The 14,210-nt window shown below is 48.7% G+C and overlaps 1 protein-coding gene across 6 annotated transcripts in view; it reads left to right on the top strand.

Annotated features, from left to right (window-relative positions):
- Positions 1-8,825: 8,825 nt before the first annotated feature.
- The window catches only part of Shisa9 (shisa family member 9), a 244,615-nt gene continuing 239,230 nt past the window's right edge, over positions 8,826-14,210 (top strand). For 2 of the 6 annotated variants that reach the window (XM_078024344.1, XM_078024343.1), the window contains exon 1: positions 8,827-9,852. In XM_078024344.1, the coding sequence (XP_077880470.1) occupies positions 9,167-9,852 (686 nt within the window). In that variant the 5' untranslated portion in view covers positions 8,827-9,166. Of the gene's footprint in view, positions 9,853-14,210 lie in introns of all 6 variants that reach the window. The other 4 variants (XM_078024346.1, XM_078024345.1, XM_040278459.2 and 1 more) reach the window with 4 other exon arrangements.

The following is a 14,210-nucleotide window of genomic DNA, read 5'->3' as shown; positions in this document are numbered from 1 at the left end:
GGAGAAGCACACACAACCCTCACATCTCAGCAAGAGGAAACTCAATGTCATTAACTGTCTCTTTGCCTCACATAAGCTTCTCTTGGAAGCAGACTCATCTTCCTGTCTGCTTCCCAATTCTTCATGCTCCTCTCTGCCATGGAGGAAGACGGGGTTCCCTCACAAGACTGCAACGTGTTAGTCTTCAGCTCAGTTTGGTTGGATTTTTCTCAGTTCCAGATGGAAGAGGAGTACTTTCTTAGCTAGCAAAGTGACCTACATAAGATGCAAATCTGAATGTGTCCCTCTTAGCATTTTGGATGAGGTACCACTGACTGCAGGAAACACTCTGAGCTCTTTAGCAAGGCATTTGAACCCTTCAGTCTGACCTTCTGCTTGACCTTCATCTCCAGCACTTTCTGTTTGAATGCCCCAAGTTCTACATATGATGGACATATGACTTCTACATGCACCAAGTAGGCACAACTTGGGCATGAGAATTCAAGATTTTAGCCTCAGCCTCCCTGCTTAGTTGAGTGACATTGTGAACACACATCCTCAGAGCTGTAGAAGCAGAACAGCAGAGCCAGAAGCCACGTGGAGAGAGGTATCCCTTGGTTTGAAGGTGGGGTAAGGCTGAGAGTTAATGCCGCCTTTGCCTTTATCTGGGGATGAGGTCTGAATTATTTTTACTCACATTACAAAAGTTACATAGTGGTCCTATGGAATCTGGAGGAGGACACCCAGTGGCAGCACCTTGGTCTTACGGGTACCTCCCTTGTACTTTCAGATCTCCCTATGACGGAGCTGACCTTGACCGCTGCAGGTCCCACTGACCATCAGAGTCAGTGCAGCTGATGTTGCTGATGGAGTGGGATGACCCTTGGTCAACAACTGGGGCCCAGGCAATCTGCCACCAAGTCTTGTTAAGTCTACCAATGTGCTAAATTAGTCCTCTGTCATGATCCTGAGCCACTGCTTTCCTGTTTGTCTCAAAAAAAAAAAAAAAAAAATCTGGGTGTGGTGGTGCACGCCTATAATCCCAGTGACTTTGGAGACTGAGGCAGGAGCTTTGGGAGTTTAAAGCCAGCCTCAGCAATTTAGCAAGCCCCTGAGCAACTTAGGGAGACCCTGTCTCAAAATAAAACATAAAAAGGATTAAGGATGGGGATTTGGCTCAGTGGTTGAACACCTCTGGGTTCAACTCCTCCCCCCAAAAAATCCCAAATATATATAAATGTGTGTGTGTGTGTGTGTGTGTGTATACATATACATGTGTATGAATATATATACACATATATGAACATACATGCACTGGCAACCTTCTACCTTCAGCACTGATTTGCTCATCTGTTCTCCAAAGAACAGCTCAAATCTCCTCTGAATATGCAAATATCGTCAAGTCTTATCTACTTCAGTGCCTCTTCAGTGCCTGAAGGTTAAAATTCAACTCTTCTGTGAAACCCAGACCTGCACTCTGGCTGCTTCTCAGCCTTAACTCTCAGTCTGCTCCCACCCTCTGGTCTTTTTATTTAGCTCTTTGGCACTGATCCTTATCTGTAAGGATAAGGTTTAGGCACTGCTGCTGTACTAGTTTCATACCCTGTTGTAACAAATCATCATAAACTTAGTGTCTTAAAATGAGCAGAATTTATTCTCTTACACTTCTGGAGGCCACAAGCCCAATTTGATGTGCGAGAGACTAAAATCAAGATGACAGTTAGGATGATTCCTTCTGGAGTCTCTAGGGGAGAAGATGTTCCTTTTCATCTCCCTCGGCTTGTGGACCCTTCCTCCATTTTCATAAAGCAACACTCCAATCTCTGCTTCTCTCGTCACATCTTTTCCTCTTCTGCAGACACTCAGAAGAGGTGAGTCAGCTTCCTCTGACTTCTTTTATAAGAATCCTTGTGATGACATTCAGAGCCTACTTGGACCATCCACCATGTTTTCCCCATCTCTGTATCGTTAGTGTATACACGTATGCAAAGGTATTATCTTTTATCTTTTGCAAGTGATGGGTTTCAGATTCCAGGGATTAGGACCTGGCTATCTCTGGGGGCCACCATTCAGCCTGTCATGCTACCTTCCTGCCTCCCAAGTTGTATCAAAGATGTTAAAGCCTGCTGTTTCTGACAGGGTGCCACCCTTTTCCAACCACAGCATCCATTACTTACATGAAATTTGGATTTTGAGGCAAGGACTGGTTATATATTCAATCCTTTTTCTTTCTCGGCACACACAGACACACTGTATCCCCAGCCTCCTTGGTTTTTAGATTTGGGCCCTGTGTGTGCTTTCATAATGGAATATGATGGTGTGATGCACACCATTCCCAGACTTGGCCCCAAAGCTCCTCACTTGGTTTGGCACACTCTCATCCTCACCTAGAAGTGAATGATTTCAGGATGGCACAGGATTCCAAAGTCACCCTTTCTCGTGTTAAGCCACTGAGAGTTGGGAGTTGTTTATGGCGGCAGCTCATCTCTGCTGACCAAGGCTTTTGTTCTCTCTCTTATTATTAGCTGACCCCTTCCCCCTAGCACAGTGCTTGGCACTGAGTGCATATTCAGGGAAGGCTTGGTAACTGAACCAAAGGCAGGTGGTTCTGGGATGGGGTCAAGGGGGCAGAGTGAGAGTGGAGGGACCTGTTAATTGTCCCTGTGAGAAATGATGGGAGCATGAACCTCAGTAGTGACATTGGACTGGGAAGGAAAGGAAGGCCGTGATTTGGCTGAATTTGATGACTAATGGGAAATGGAAGTTAAAGCACAGTATGTCATCAAAGCCCTCTGCTTACTGCTTTGGACACACAGCTGGATATTGGTGCATCTGTTCTGAGTATGCAGGTGAAAACACAGCTTCTACAGTTCTCTGTGACTGTCACTTCTTTGTTTGCAGCAGAATTCACATACACCAGCTTCTCTTGACTACTGTTGGCTGGGCCATCTTGGTATTATGCAGATTTTCATTCTGTTGTGATTGGTAGTAGTGGGATTTGGACTGTATAGTAGGCTGATACCAAAAATGGTTACAGTCATTCACACATCCTTGTATGCCTGTCCCTTTTCAGTGTGAGTGTAGCTCTTCCCATCAGGAGAAGTCGATTTCCCTACCCTTTGAATCAGGACTGGCTTTATGGCTTGCTTTGGCAAATAGAACATGGCAGAAGTGATTCAGCGCCTTTTTAAAACCTGGGTCTCAATTGGAATTGTGTGCTTTTAAAACTCTGCCCAAGCCATCATGTCAAAAGGCAATGAGAGCCCTGTGGAGCACAGAAGGGCTGTCCCAGCTGCAGGCTGCCCCACACCAACCTGACCTAGGAGTTGGACAGCAAATGTCTGAGTGCACTCAGCCAAGAACAGATAAGGAACCCGGTGGAGACCAAACTAAGTGGCCAATCCTCATACCTGTAATTAAATAAATGTTGTTGTTTTAAACTGCTAAGTTTTGGGTGGTTTGTTACATGGCCAAAGCTAACTGGAAAATTCTGAGCAGAGAGACAAGGGTCTGGGGAGTAAATGGGTTTGGGGTTTTCATCTCTTCTCTGCAGGTTCTTGGGGATGCACCTAGTTATTTTCATCAATGTAGCCAACTGGAAAATGCATGTCCCTAAAACCTATTTTGGCTTTATGGAACAGTTGGAGGGATTTAAATTATTCAGATAATTGCTTTGACTTAATATTTTACTTGTGAACAAAAGCTACAGTCAGGCTCTTAAATTAGTGGTCTTAGACCCAGCTTTTGCCCATAATAAAATGGCCAAAAATTTGGGGTCATTTAACCTCGATTAACAGGTTAATATTTTCCTAAGATAAAATTAATATAACACACTCACAACCCTTGTCAACACAGAGCTACTGTCTACTAATTCCCAAATTGTTTGAAAAAGGAAGTGAGTTGTAACATGAATACTATGTACAACTAAAGAAGGTGTTGAAAATATTTTAGTGGCTTCATTTCCCCCCCCCCCAATTGTCTGTGGACCAGTGGAAACTTCAACATGTATTGGTGTTGTTCTGCAGACTAGCAATTGAGAATTGCTTTTGAAGTGAATGTACTTAGATTCTTCCTGCTGTGTTTCTGCTTACATACATTTGACTTGAGACTGTTCAAATGCCACCACCCCTGAGAAGCCCTCCTTTCCTGGACAGGCAGAGCCTAATGTCTTCTTCTGAGTTCCCATAAGCTTGACCCCTTACTTCTGCTTGAGTCACATCACTGATCTATGGGGCTACTACATAACTGGTGGGGCCCAGTGCAAATGGAAATGCAGGATCCCTTGCTCAAAGTTCCCTCAGAATTTCAAGAACACAGCCAGAGGACATGTCATTCAACATGGTGCCCTTCTAAGAACACAGTCCCGTGGGATCACGTAGGTCCCATGCTCATTCTGCAGCCTGTCTTGTCTTTAATTCTGTCTTCCTCTGGAGGGCAAAGACCTTGTCTCAGTCTTTCTATAGCTCAGTAATATAGAGTAGGGTTCCATTCACTTATCCAGGCACTTATGCCAAGTGTTGATTGTCTGTAACACTCCTGGGGAGAGGTATCATGTTTATTCCCATTGGACAGATGAGGAAACCAAGCCCTGCAGAGATCAAGCTATTTATTCCAAGTCCTAGACTTTCTGTAAGAAAGAGGCAGGATTTAAACAAATGCAGGACTCTCCTTTGACAGTGCCTTCCAGGAGACATTTGACAATACCTGTCAACCTTTTGGGTTGTTCAACTGGGGGTTGCTACTGGCATCTAGTGGGTAGAGGTCGGGGATACTGTGAAATATCCTGCAGTACACAGGACAGCCCCGCCTCCACAGGTGCATCTACCCCAAAAGGTCAACAGTGCTGAGGGAAAGGAAACAACTTCTGAAACAAACCCCATGCCTCCTAAACTTCAGCTTTCATTACCAGACATTTATGCTCTTTTCTTTATTGGTAAATACTAAAATGTATTTATTTTTTAAGTTGACTTTACATTAATGTACTTAAAAATTAACTATGACTTAAACACGGCTATTTGTGAATTCACATGTTTGATGTGTTCTTTTTTCCTAATATATATGGAAATAAATATGGAAGTGTTAATATAGAAAGATCTTTGCTGGAGGTACCACTAAAAATCATCTCTTGTACCCCCACCAATCTGGGGGAACCAAACCTGACTACTGGAAGGTTTTCCTTGTCTCTTCAGACAGAGAAAGTGAAATACATCCAGTCAGCGAGTCTGGAAGCTGGCAAGGTGCGAGCTACATTTTGCTTCTGTTTCCTCGCTTTTTTCTCAAGGCTAACAGTTGCTTAGAAACCTCTTTGAAACCCTAAAAGCCACCTGATCAGGACAGCCAACAAACAACTCATTGAGGTGAGGACAGCCACTGCACACATGATTTAATTTGTCCAGCTGCTCATGAACATTGGTTGCAATGTAGCCCTGGTCAGCCACCGTTCTTTCTACATTGTTCCCTTGCTTAATTGTTGGGGAGTAAAACTGCATTCTCCTTGCAGTGAGTGCTGCAGCCTGACATAATTAAGGCTGGAGCAAACGAGATTATTCTTTAGATATTAAAAGTGCCTGTGTTGTAAATAACAATGCCATCTCTTTCATAGAAAGCACTTTCATTATGAGATGCATTTTAATTTCAACACATTTGCATGAATTCATTTAGGTAGTGGTAGTGGAGGGGGACATTTGTGAATGATATTTCATCTTTTACATACTTTCGGGGTGTTTCAATTAGGTATTTTGTGACCAACACCCCACCCCCCCATACAAAGCCCCTAAAAGAATCACCCTTTTAAATCATCTGTTCCAAACAAGGACATACTCCAAATAATCACACATGAATTAGGAGGTACTGACTACATCTACTGACTAGATGTGCCCAGAGGAAATCAACTTTTTTGAAGAGTAAATACACAAAGATGATTTTTTTTTACTCTTCTAAATATTTTTTTCAAGGCTTGGGAAACAGGCTGGGGCAGGGTTTCAGGGGACAGCAGTAGCAGCCACCTGGGTGGGCGAACCAGGAGGCACACGATTTAGAATCATTAGCAAATAAGCCACACAAGGTGGATTGGCTGCTTCTTACTGAAGCACAATCCTTGTACTCTTCTTGTCACAAACAGGGGGCAGTCTCTGTTAATTAAAGCCTGGAGCAGCAGCCAGAGTGAGTCTCCTTGGAGGACCAGAGTTAAATGTCCTGGTGACAGCCAATCTTACAGAGATTGGAGGCAGATTCTGAAATGGACTTTTCTATCCATATTTTGTCTCTTTTCTCTATGGTAGTTTTTTTTTTTGTTCTTTTTTTTTTTTTTACAAAATCAAATTTAGAAGTATCTTAAAATTCTTAATCCTTGCATGAAGGTGCCTGGGACTTACTCTTCTACTGGGTCCCTGTAAATCATGCTACAATGTTTGCTGGGAGGTACCACAGAAAGGTGAGCACTGATGGGGGCGGCAGGAGATTCCCAGATTAGCAACCAGCTGCTTGCATCCAGCCCTGGCTTTACCATTTTCTAGACAAAACTCTGAACCTCTTTGAGCCTCAGATTCCTGGACCCTAGAAGGCCTGCTGGAAGACCTCTTTGCAAACCTGACTTAGTACTGTGTAGATGTCTCCCAACCCTTTTGCATATGTCATGACTTCAGCAACTCCATCACTGGGATCCTTAATGGATGCGCTATGTACTCAAAAATATTTATGCTGAGGGACAGTTGGACAGGAAAGACTCTTTCCATCACCAAGTTTATATCACAGTGTTTGGAGTCAGGCAAAAATCATAATATCAGGTAGATACAGAATTTGGAGGCCTAGTCTAGGAAGGAACTACATGAAGTTGTTAGAACACAGACTTCCCATTTCTCGGGTCCAGTGCCAGCTCCAGCACTCTTGCTAGGAAACCAGAACTATGCTGGGCAACTTGTTTAATTGCTTTGAGACTCAGTTTTTCCCCTTGTGCTGTTGGCCTGATAATGTTACCTAACAGGTAGAGATCTAAATGAGATCCTTCATTCAGTGCTTCAGCAAGTATTTCATGGTTGTCTGCTATATGCACTAGGCGCTGCTCTAAGCTTCCATGAGGTGATTTTAGAAAAAGCAAGCTTGGGAGGGCATGTTGCAAGGGCTGAATAAATGTCAGCTATCATTAGCGCTCACACACCAATGCTTATGTTTGTAGGACTCACAGGGTGGCGGTTGGCGTGGGTTGCCAGTCATGGCAGACATGCCACACTGTCCTATTTTGGGGATCCTATTATAATGAATCTGATGATTTTGGATTGAACAATCTCACACCTTCCCCAGGTGAGGATGAGCTATAATAAATTCCATAACACACAGAGAGAGTCTTCCAGTGGCTGCTCTATTCCTGTATAGGCTCTATTGAGGTTGCCCTGGGTGTGTTGGCCAATGTTTTTTTAAACATCAGAAAGTGGTGTTTCTTCAAAGGAAAGAGGCTATCAGCCAAACTCCCTTTCATTCCGAGAAAACTTACAATGGAGCACCAATAAATCTTACCACGCTTTCAGTTAAGAGGACCTGAACATACCATTTCACATGTGGCCCAACTTCTTGTTCCTTTGAAAATGCCCTGAGAAACCCTTGGCTGCAGCCAAATGGGGAGGGTGATGGAAACATTTCCCCACAAATAGCCTAGCAGACTGCAAAGTGTATACTTAGTTAATGCAATTAAAAAAACAAAACGCCGGGGCGTGTGGAGATCTAAATTTGGTGAAGCAGCTTTGGTACACATCCTGTTTTGGGGGCTACTGAAGTCAAATTCAAGCAGAGAGGAAGAAGTGGGAGAAATGGGAGAGGGCCTACGGATGGCTGGAATCCGCTTGGAGAGAGGGCAGATTTGGGAACGCTGAGAAGAGAGACTGGAAGCCAAGCCAGGCCGAACTCCGCAGCCCCGGGTGAGGAAGCCCAGCGGGCTTGGTGGGGACAGGGGACAAACGATTCGGGAAACCAATGAGCGAGCTCCAGGAACGGCAGGGTGGCTGAGGCTTGAGTCCCCAGGCCTTGCGCTGCGCCAGATCTGGGAGCGCAGAGGCGGCGCCGCGGTGTGCCCTCCTGTGGAGCTCAGAGAACGCGGCGGGGGCGAAGAGCGACCGAAAGCGCGAGGTCTGAGGGGTTGGGAGAGTTCCAAAGAAAGACCTTCCAATTCAGCCGTTGCCTCGGCCTTGTGCGCTGCGTCTCTCTATCCGCTGTGCTTCTTTGACGAGTTCATCCCAAGCCCCTCTCCCGAGGAGTGCTTACCCCAACCCCGGAGGGGGGGCCCAGTGTAGGAGCTTGCCACCCCACCTTCCCAGCCCAGCCTTGGTCCTCGCTTCTGCCCAGGACTTCAGCCATCCTGGTCGCAGGCCGGGTGGAGGGCATAACCCCAGGAAGGGCAAGGCAATTCGGTACGCCTGGGAAGGGCGATCCTGAGCAGACTGCGCCTAGTCTGTTTTGGAGTGAAAGCCATCTAGTCTGTCCTCATTCTCCCCGAGTCACCCCTTCTCTGGTGGGCATATTCCAGCCGCAGATCCTGCGCATGAACCCCTGAAAAAGCCATCGGCAGGATCGCCTCAGTACCCTGGACAGGTCTGAGTCTCGCCTCCAAGAAGGCGCGGAGGTCCCGCCACGGTCCTCCACCTGCTGGGAAATCCGAGCTGTTCTTCCAGTCTCGGCGGCTGCAGAGCTCGCTCCTCCCTGCTTGCCTGCCTGGTTCAGCTCTGCACGCCCCCCAACTCGCTCCCGCCCGCCCCAGTCACCTCTCCCTGCGCCCCCGCCCCTCTCGAGCTCGCGCCCGCCCCCCCACCCCCAACCCGCGCCTCCTCTGCCCGCCCTCCTCCCCCTCCCCCTTCCCTCCTGCCCTCCCTTCATTCCACAAGTGTCGCTTCGCTCTCTCCAGCGCACTTGGCGAGCTGGAGAGGTGAGAGGATCCAGCCAACGGACGCGGGGCGGCGAGTCCCGAGCCGCAAGCGGAGGGGAGGTGCGGACAGACCCACTCTCCCCTGCTCTCCGCCCCCGCCTCCCCCGGTGGCCGGTCGGACCTGCACCCCGCACTTGCCCCCGCTCATCCTCCCCCCGCCCGGCCCGGCGCGCTCCTCCCCGGCCGGCCCCACGGCGCACAGCGCGCTGGAGGCGAACGCAGGCTGAGTCGAGCGCAGTGGCTGCCGACCACCGGGTGCCCCGCGCCGCTCCCTGCATGTGCGGCCCGCGGCGGCTCGCAGTCCCCGGCAGCAGCCTCGGCAGCTTCGGCCGCTCCTCGAGAGGCGGCTGCAGCGGCTCCAGCAGCGGCCGAGCGGTCGAGCCCGGGCTGGGAGACACGATGCGCCGAGTCCTCCGGCTGCTCCTCGGCTGCTTCCTCACCGAGCTGTGCGCCCGCGTGTGCCGGGCGCAGGAGCGAGCCGGGCACGGGCAGCTGGCGCAACTGGGAGGCATGCTGGTGCTCACGGGGGGCAACCGCTCCGGGGCTGCCTCCGGAGAGGCCGGCGAGGGCGCTGGGGTCTCGGACGCACCCCCGACTCGGGCGCCCACGCCGGACTTCTGTCGGGGTTACTTCGATGTCATGGGCCAGTGGGACCCGCCGTTCAACTGCAGCTCGGGCGACTTCATCTTCTGCTGCGGGACTTGTGGCTTCCGGTTCTGCTGCACGTTTAAGAAGCGGCGACTGAACCAAAGCACCTGCACCAACTACGACACGCCGCTGTGGCTCAACACTGGCAAGCCGCCGGCGCGCAAGGACGACCCCCTGCACGACCCCACCAAGGACAAGACCAACCTGATCGTCTACATCATCTGCGGGGTGGTGGCTGTCATGGTGCTCGTGGGCATCTTCACCAAGCTGGGGCTGGAGAAAGCGCACCGTCCCCAAAGGGAGCACATGTCCAGGTGGGCTGCCTCCCTTTCGCCCTCCCCTCCAGGCTTCACTTTCCATTTTGTCCCTTCCCCAGCTCCTCCAGGCAATGGCACCCCCCACACACACCCAGCCTCTCTGCTAGGGGATGTCACCGGAAGCCAACTTTGGCTTAGAGCACGGAGAAGGGGTGCTGGGTTCAGCGCAGGTGGGGGTGAGCGCGTGCATGGAGGGGGTCTCTCTATCACTCGCTCTTTCGCTGCCACCTCCTGCCAATGATGCAGGTGAACTTGAGGCGTACGGCGTGGGAGCCCTTATCCCCGAAGTCTTGGGTTTTTGTGGAGGGGATCTGTGGCATCCCTCCGATTCCAGATGCTAACCTCTAGGTAAACAGAGGCAGACGAGCCCGAAAGGGAAGGGGGGCGTGTGTGAGCCCGCGTGCGTGTGTGTGAGAAGGAGGGAGGGAAGGAGTGAGTGCAGCCTGCAACTCGTACGACTAGCGAAAATGAGGCGAAGGAGGGGGAGAGTGAGCGGAGGGTGAGAACAAAAGCCTTGCTGAAGCGGCCGGCTTGCTTTCCCAGATCTTCTAGGTCTCTGAAATTGGGACCACATCTCCCCCTACCTCTTTATCCCTTTAGTCCCTTTCTCCCGCCGCCACCCCCCGCCCCACTCCCAGGCAGCGGCCATCACTGCGCGTCTGTGCCCCTTGCTCTGGCTGGCGCGGACACCAGGGGCCCGAGCCCCCTCCACGCGCGCCTTCACCAGCCAAGCACCCTGATTCGTCAACTTTCCCGTTTGCCTTATTCATTATGCAAGTCCCAGCACTGGCAAGTCGCAGCAGATGGGAGAAGGCATTTGGGGATTAATGGAGCTATTTGCCTTTTGCTTTTTTTTAAGTGTTTAAATTGATTCTCACAACTCAGTAACTTTGGAGGCGGAGGATGCAGCTCTGAGCACGCAGCCCCAGGCCGAGGATGAGGCAAGGGGTTAGTGTGAGGTCCGGGCTGGTAAACAGGAGCTAGGAGGGATAGGCGAACAGCTGGATGACTGGGGCATAAGCCTTAAAACTATCCTTTTCCAAGTCGGGGCAATGAAGTCTCTGTGCCCACCCCTCAGCCCCCACCTCCTCCGGGGGCCCGTGTGTGCGCGTGTGTGCACGCGCTCCATGTGCATGCCTAAAAAATCTGAACAAAGAGACCCACCAAAAATAGGCGAAGGAACATCATCACCTCACTAGTAATTATTTTCTATTTATACGCAGAGTATCCGATGAATATTTTCCCCCAGAGGGGAGGGATTTTGGGGGGGGAGAGATGAGAAGTTCTGGTGGGTTCGGGTCTGCTGGGAGGTGTGGGTGGTCTCTGAAGCAAGCTCCAGGGATTGGAGAACCCTGACCCACTAAGGGAGTAATGCGCTGGCCCCGCCCACCTCCTGCAACTCCAAGGTGCCCTGGGTCATTTTAATTCCCCACAGTCAAGCCAGTCCCTATCGATTCTCGTGGTCTGTGTTAAGGTGAGGGGGGCAGGCAGACGCAGGACTGCGGCAGCGGGTGTCCGCCTTGTAGGGAAGGATTACACAGACACAGGTAGGCTGCTTTGTGGAATTGGGCTAACTCCTTAAATCCCCACCAAGCTCTTTCCTGGCAAATGATTTCCTTCAAGAAGCCATCCTTGGGAGCTAGAGGGGCTGGAGGTGGGAAGGTGGGGAGAGAAGCTAACCTTTGGGACCTGTGGGAGAAACTGGTGCTCACTTCAAGCCCCGTTTAGTGTCCTGATGGAAGAGCTCTCTACCAATACCTGGGGTCCAGCAGGGATCCAAATTTCTGTCATTGTCTCCTGGCAGCTCTGTAAGAGGACATGACTCCAGTTAAGCTGGTTGCAGGCACATTCTTCCACAGGTACCCAGAAAGTTCCAATTGGAGGCAGTGTCTATGGGTAGCAGCATCTCTACAGAGGCTCTCCCTCTATAAATCCTGGGACCTCTAGAGTGGGTGGAAAGGCATACTCCTGAAAAAAGAGAATTGTTGATTTTTACTGGCAGCTTCTAAGGTATGATTTTCAACCCTGCTGCTGTTTGAGATCACCTTGTAATGCTTACCAAAAAAAAAAAAAAAAATCCTGTTGCCAGGAGCTCCACTTTTGACTCTTTAAATCAGAATTTAGGGTATCAGTACTTTTGAAAAGCTCCCCAGGTGATTCTAAGGCTCACACAATCACTGCTAAGGAAAAGGAAAAGGAACTAACATCTGCTGAGCCTGGTGCTGGGTGCCAGGCATTGTACCAGGGTGTGTGTGTGTGTGTGTGTGTGTGTGTGTGTGTGTGTGTGTGTGTGTGTAAAAGCTCTCTCATTTAGTTCTCACAGCTACCCTAGGAGACAGGTGCTCTTATAATTACCATTTACATATGAGAAAATCATGGCGCAGGTAAGGTAGGCTGCCCAAAGTCATAATTAGAAAATTGTGCAATCTCTAGTCTCTTGATTTCAACTTGTGTCTGGGGCAGATGTTTTCAGATCCAACCACAGAATGTGGAGTGGCTTCCCGTGTAGCAGACTCACAAGTTCCATCCCCAGAAAGCCTGAATCAATAGGTTTGGAGCAGGCCCCAGAAATCTGCTTTTAACTATCTCCCCTGAATGGCTCTGAGATCAGTGGTCCACATTGGGGGAAACACCACTTTTGGGATTGGAAATATTTTACAGAGTTGGGAGATGGATAAATTAATCCAGGACAGGAGAGGGGCCAAGGTGATTCTCTTATTTGTATTCCATTGGTTGTTTTCTCCATGTATATAATCTTTCTGTGCTACTTGGGCTGCCCCAGGTACCCTCCAAGAGCCTGATGTGCTGCTTATGCAGTTAATCACTTGGAGTATGGCAGTTGGCTCATTAACTTTTGCCTGATGGTGCTAAGGAATCCTCCTGTGGGGGCCAGCACACCAAGTCTGGCAGCAGAGAGGCTGCTATGAAATGAGGCAGCTTCCAGGTAAAATTAACCTGCCAGCCACAGCCTTTTAATTTTTGTCTGGAGCTGCCAGGAACACTGAGATGAGGTATGTTATCATCTTTCCGGAACGCACCTTCTCTTCAAGGACATGGAGCATGTGGCTGTGCCCTAGTTGCAAACTTTGCCCCTGGGTGACCAGCAAACTTGTATTCTCCTGCTAAGTCTTCCAGCAGGTCAGGGTGCAGGCTCAGAGTCCCTGGCATATGGCTTGCTTCCTCCTGGATTGATTAGGGCTGAGACAAGGAGAAAGACAGCTATTCAGGAAGGGGGCAGGGAGTGAATGTGATCTTGTAAGAATGGTGCAAATGATCATTTAGCAGTAGTGGCTGAACTATTTACAAGCAAAAATTATTTACTGGAAGAAGTGACTGCAAATGGTAGTCAACTGTGGAGATTCATTTTGTTTAGTCTATAAGGTATTTCTACTTATTTTTATTTTAAAGTTTTCCATATTTTTTTATTATGAAAAAATTTAAATGAACATCTTGAAAGAATAATAAAATGAACTCCAGGATATCCTTCCTTTAGATTAGGGTTCTCAACCTCAGCACTATTGACGTTGAGGGATTTGTTGTAGGGGAGTGTCCTAAGCATCCTTGACCTGTACCCCACTGGATGCTAGTAGCACATTCCCCATACCCTAGTTACAATAAAAAAAAAAAAAACTATCTCCAGATATCACCATGTGTCATGTAGGAGCAAAAGTGCCCCCAGTGGAGAGCCACTGATCTCAACTGAACAACTATTAGTATTTTTTTATGTTTGCTTTATTGCTATCCATATATCCACCTGCCTCTCCTTCCTTTCTCTGTCTCTCTCTCTCTCCTCATTTCCTCCCACCTTTCCCTCCCTCTCTCTTTCCTTGTATTTCTTTATTTTTTTTTTTGTCTGAAACATTTGAAAATAAGTTGCAGACATGACACCTAGTCCCTCAGTACTTTTGGATCTCTTAATGAGAATATTCTCTCATATGTCACAATCCCATTATCATACCCAAGGAAGAGAACCAGAATTCAGCACTATCATCAAATACCCAATCACTCAATCCAGTGATACCAAAAATGTCTTAAGGTGCTTGGTTTTTCAAGTCAGGGTGCATTGTATTTGCCTGTGAAATCTCTTTATTCTTCAATATGCATGGTGTTTGAAAGCCAACTTCCAGTCAGTGGCCAGTGTTTCAAAACTGGGAGATTTCACACAGAAACCCAAATTCCCAATTTGAGAATTCAGTAGGTCAGGCATTTTTACACAGCAACTTTTGGTTGCAGCTGGGTGATGACTGCCCCCTTTAAGAGTCTCTTGTGTTCATCTGAGTCCCCCCGCCCCCCCCCCACCAGTTATGTCACCTGCAGACCTGGGACAGTCATTCAGACTGGTCTGAGCAGCCTGG

This window comes from Ictidomys tridecemlineatus, chromosome 10 (genome assembly GCF_052094955.1).
Source record: "Ictidomys tridecemlineatus isolate mIctTri1 chromosome 10, mIctTri1.hap1, whole genome shotgun sequence".
Classification (NCBI taxonomy): Eukaryota; Metazoa; Chordata; class Mammalia; order Rodentia; family Sciuridae; genus Ictidomys; species Ictidomys tridecemlineatus.
The sequence above is the reverse complement of the archived record's forward strand: the minus strand, read 5'-3'. Positions and strand labels throughout refer to the sequence as shown.